The 2014-nt window shown below is 49.8% G+C and overlaps 1 protein-coding gene across 1 annotated transcript in view; it reads right to left on the reverse strand.

Moving 5' to 3' along the window:
- Positions 1-235: 235 nt before the first annotated feature.
- The window catches only part of LOC104488940 (3-ketoacyl-CoA thiolase, mitochondrial-like), a 2900-nt gene continuing 1121 nt past the window's right edge, over positions 236-2014 (reverse strand). The window contains exons 3-5 of the mRNA XM_010131048.1: positions 1585-1713; positions 1230-1346; positions 236-398 (exon numbers count right to left, since the gene is read on the reverse strand). Coding sequence (XP_010129350.1) covers positions 243-398; positions 1230-1346; positions 1585-1713 — 402 coding nt within the window. The 3' untranslated portion in view covers positions 236-242. The remainder of the gene's footprint in view (positions 399-1229; positions 1347-1584; positions 1714-2014) is intronic.

The raw sequence follows: 2014 nt of genomic DNA on the forward strand, positions 1-2014 counted from the left end.
GGACTCGAGGAGCTCAAAGGTCTCTTCCAACGCAAAGGATTCTGTGATTCCCTGATTCTATGATGCTGTTTGCATTATCAGTGAATTTCTCAGTAACTCAATGCCTCTGAATCACAGCTTTGGCCACGTAAATCACCCGGAGAACAGCTTAAACACAGCTCCTGAACAAATATTCCCTCTCCAGACTCCGTCTGCTCTAACTGCTCAAGGCTTGTAGTAAAGCATATGATTTCACCCACAATTTACTCACCAGCTTTGCAGCGCTGTTGCGTTTTGAATGCGTATTGGTCACACTCCTCTCGTGTGATGTTGTATTTTGTGGCCAGATTTTCCGCTGTAACTGCCATAGGTGTTCTAACGTGCGTGTCTGTTAGACCTTCCCACAGGGTGTCTTCCAGCTGCACGGAACACGATGAAAAGAAACCGATAAAGCACAGCAATATTAACAGTTATTAGTGACAGTATCATCTAATTATTCAGCAGCCTCTTGGAAACTAAAGTCCCTTTGAAAAATTAACTTAGGTCACCTACAGACACTTTAAGGAGGTTGGAGCAAGGTGGGGGTTGGTCTCTTGTGCCAAAGAACAAGTGACAGGACGAGAGGAACCAGCCTCCAGCTGCCCCAGGGGAGGTTGAGGTTGTCCCTGAGGAGCCATTTGTGTCCCGTTAGGGTTGTGCAGGTGTGTCCCAGGCTGCCCAGGGCAGTGGTGGAGTCCCCATCCCTGGAGGGGTTTCCCAGCCGTGTGGAGGTGCTGCTGAGGGACAGGGGTCGGGGGGGACCTGGCAGTGCTGGGGGAACGGGGGCGACTTGAGGAGCTCAAAGGTCTTTTCCAGCCAAAATGATTCGAGGATTCTATTAAATTAGAACAAATGCTCCACAAAATCCATGCAAGTTTTTGGGTGTTTTTTCAGCTCATCTACCTCGTGCTCCAGGGTGCTTCTTTCTCCTCACGTGGGGTCCTGAGAGGTTTGGGTAAAACCTGCGATTCTGGGCATTTCCTGGGATCAGCACCCTCGTGAAGGCGCTCTGTGCCGGTGCTGATGCCCAGAACAGCCTGACCCTTCCGTTTCCATAACGTCTGAGCCCTGGGTAAATGCTCTGAACAGCTCAATCCAAACTGAATCGCCCGTAATTTCATTTGTGAGGAAATAGTGGCTACAAGCCTCGTACTTTTCCTCTCTAAAAACGACTATTCAGAGAAAAAAAAACCAACAACAAACTACTAGACCTTGAGTTCTGCTCCTAATCTGGTTCCAAAGCGAATGTTTCGAACGGCGTAAGGAGCCTGGCTCATACTTTCAGCTCCACCGCACAGAACAACGTCGGAGTCGTTCAGGCAAATTTCCTGTTGACGGAACAAACCAAAACAGATCCAGGATTTGTAGTTACCCACAACTCGTCACCTTGGTGCAAAACCACGTGGGACACTACGGAGTCTCTGCCAGCAGCAGCTAAAGCTCCGTGTTAAGACTCATCCCAGACAGGACGTGCACGTTTTGACACCCATCTCCTCTCTGATGGTAACAGCCGATAAAGATTACAACACAGTAAAAAAAAAGAAAAAAAAAAAAAGAGCTTTGTACCTGGCAGCCATTGGCGATGGACTGGAAACCAGAGCCGCAAAGTCTGTTGACAGTGAGGGCTGGAACTGGGACAGGGACTCCCACGCGTAAACCAACATGTCTCGCAATATAAATGGCATCTGCGGAGCTCTGCGGGCAGAACAAAGACCTCGTGTTACACCTCCATTTCCCTGGGGAGCAGATGGAAAGGCAGAACGGTGGAACTGCGGCACTGACAGGAGACAGTGTGGGATCCGAGTCCCAAGAAGCGCGTGGAGTCACTTCTGAACGCCACCAGCCTTCGTGATGAACAAGTGTCTTAACAAGCGTTTTAAAGAAACTCTGTCATAAAATGTGGATCCCCCCACCTCGCTCCAACCTCCTGAATTTCAGGGAGTTGTCAGAGCCAGAAGGTCTCCCCGGAGCCTCCTTTGCTCCAGGCTCAGACCCA

Source organism: Buceros rhinoceros, unplaced genomic scaffold (assembly GCF_000710305.1).
Source record: "Buceros rhinoceros silvestris isolate BGI_N320 unplaced genomic scaffold, ASM71030v1 scaffold46830, whole genome shotgun sequence".
Lineage (NCBI taxonomy): Eukaryota > Metazoa > Chordata > Aves > Bucerotiformes > Bucerotidae > Buceros > Buceros rhinoceros.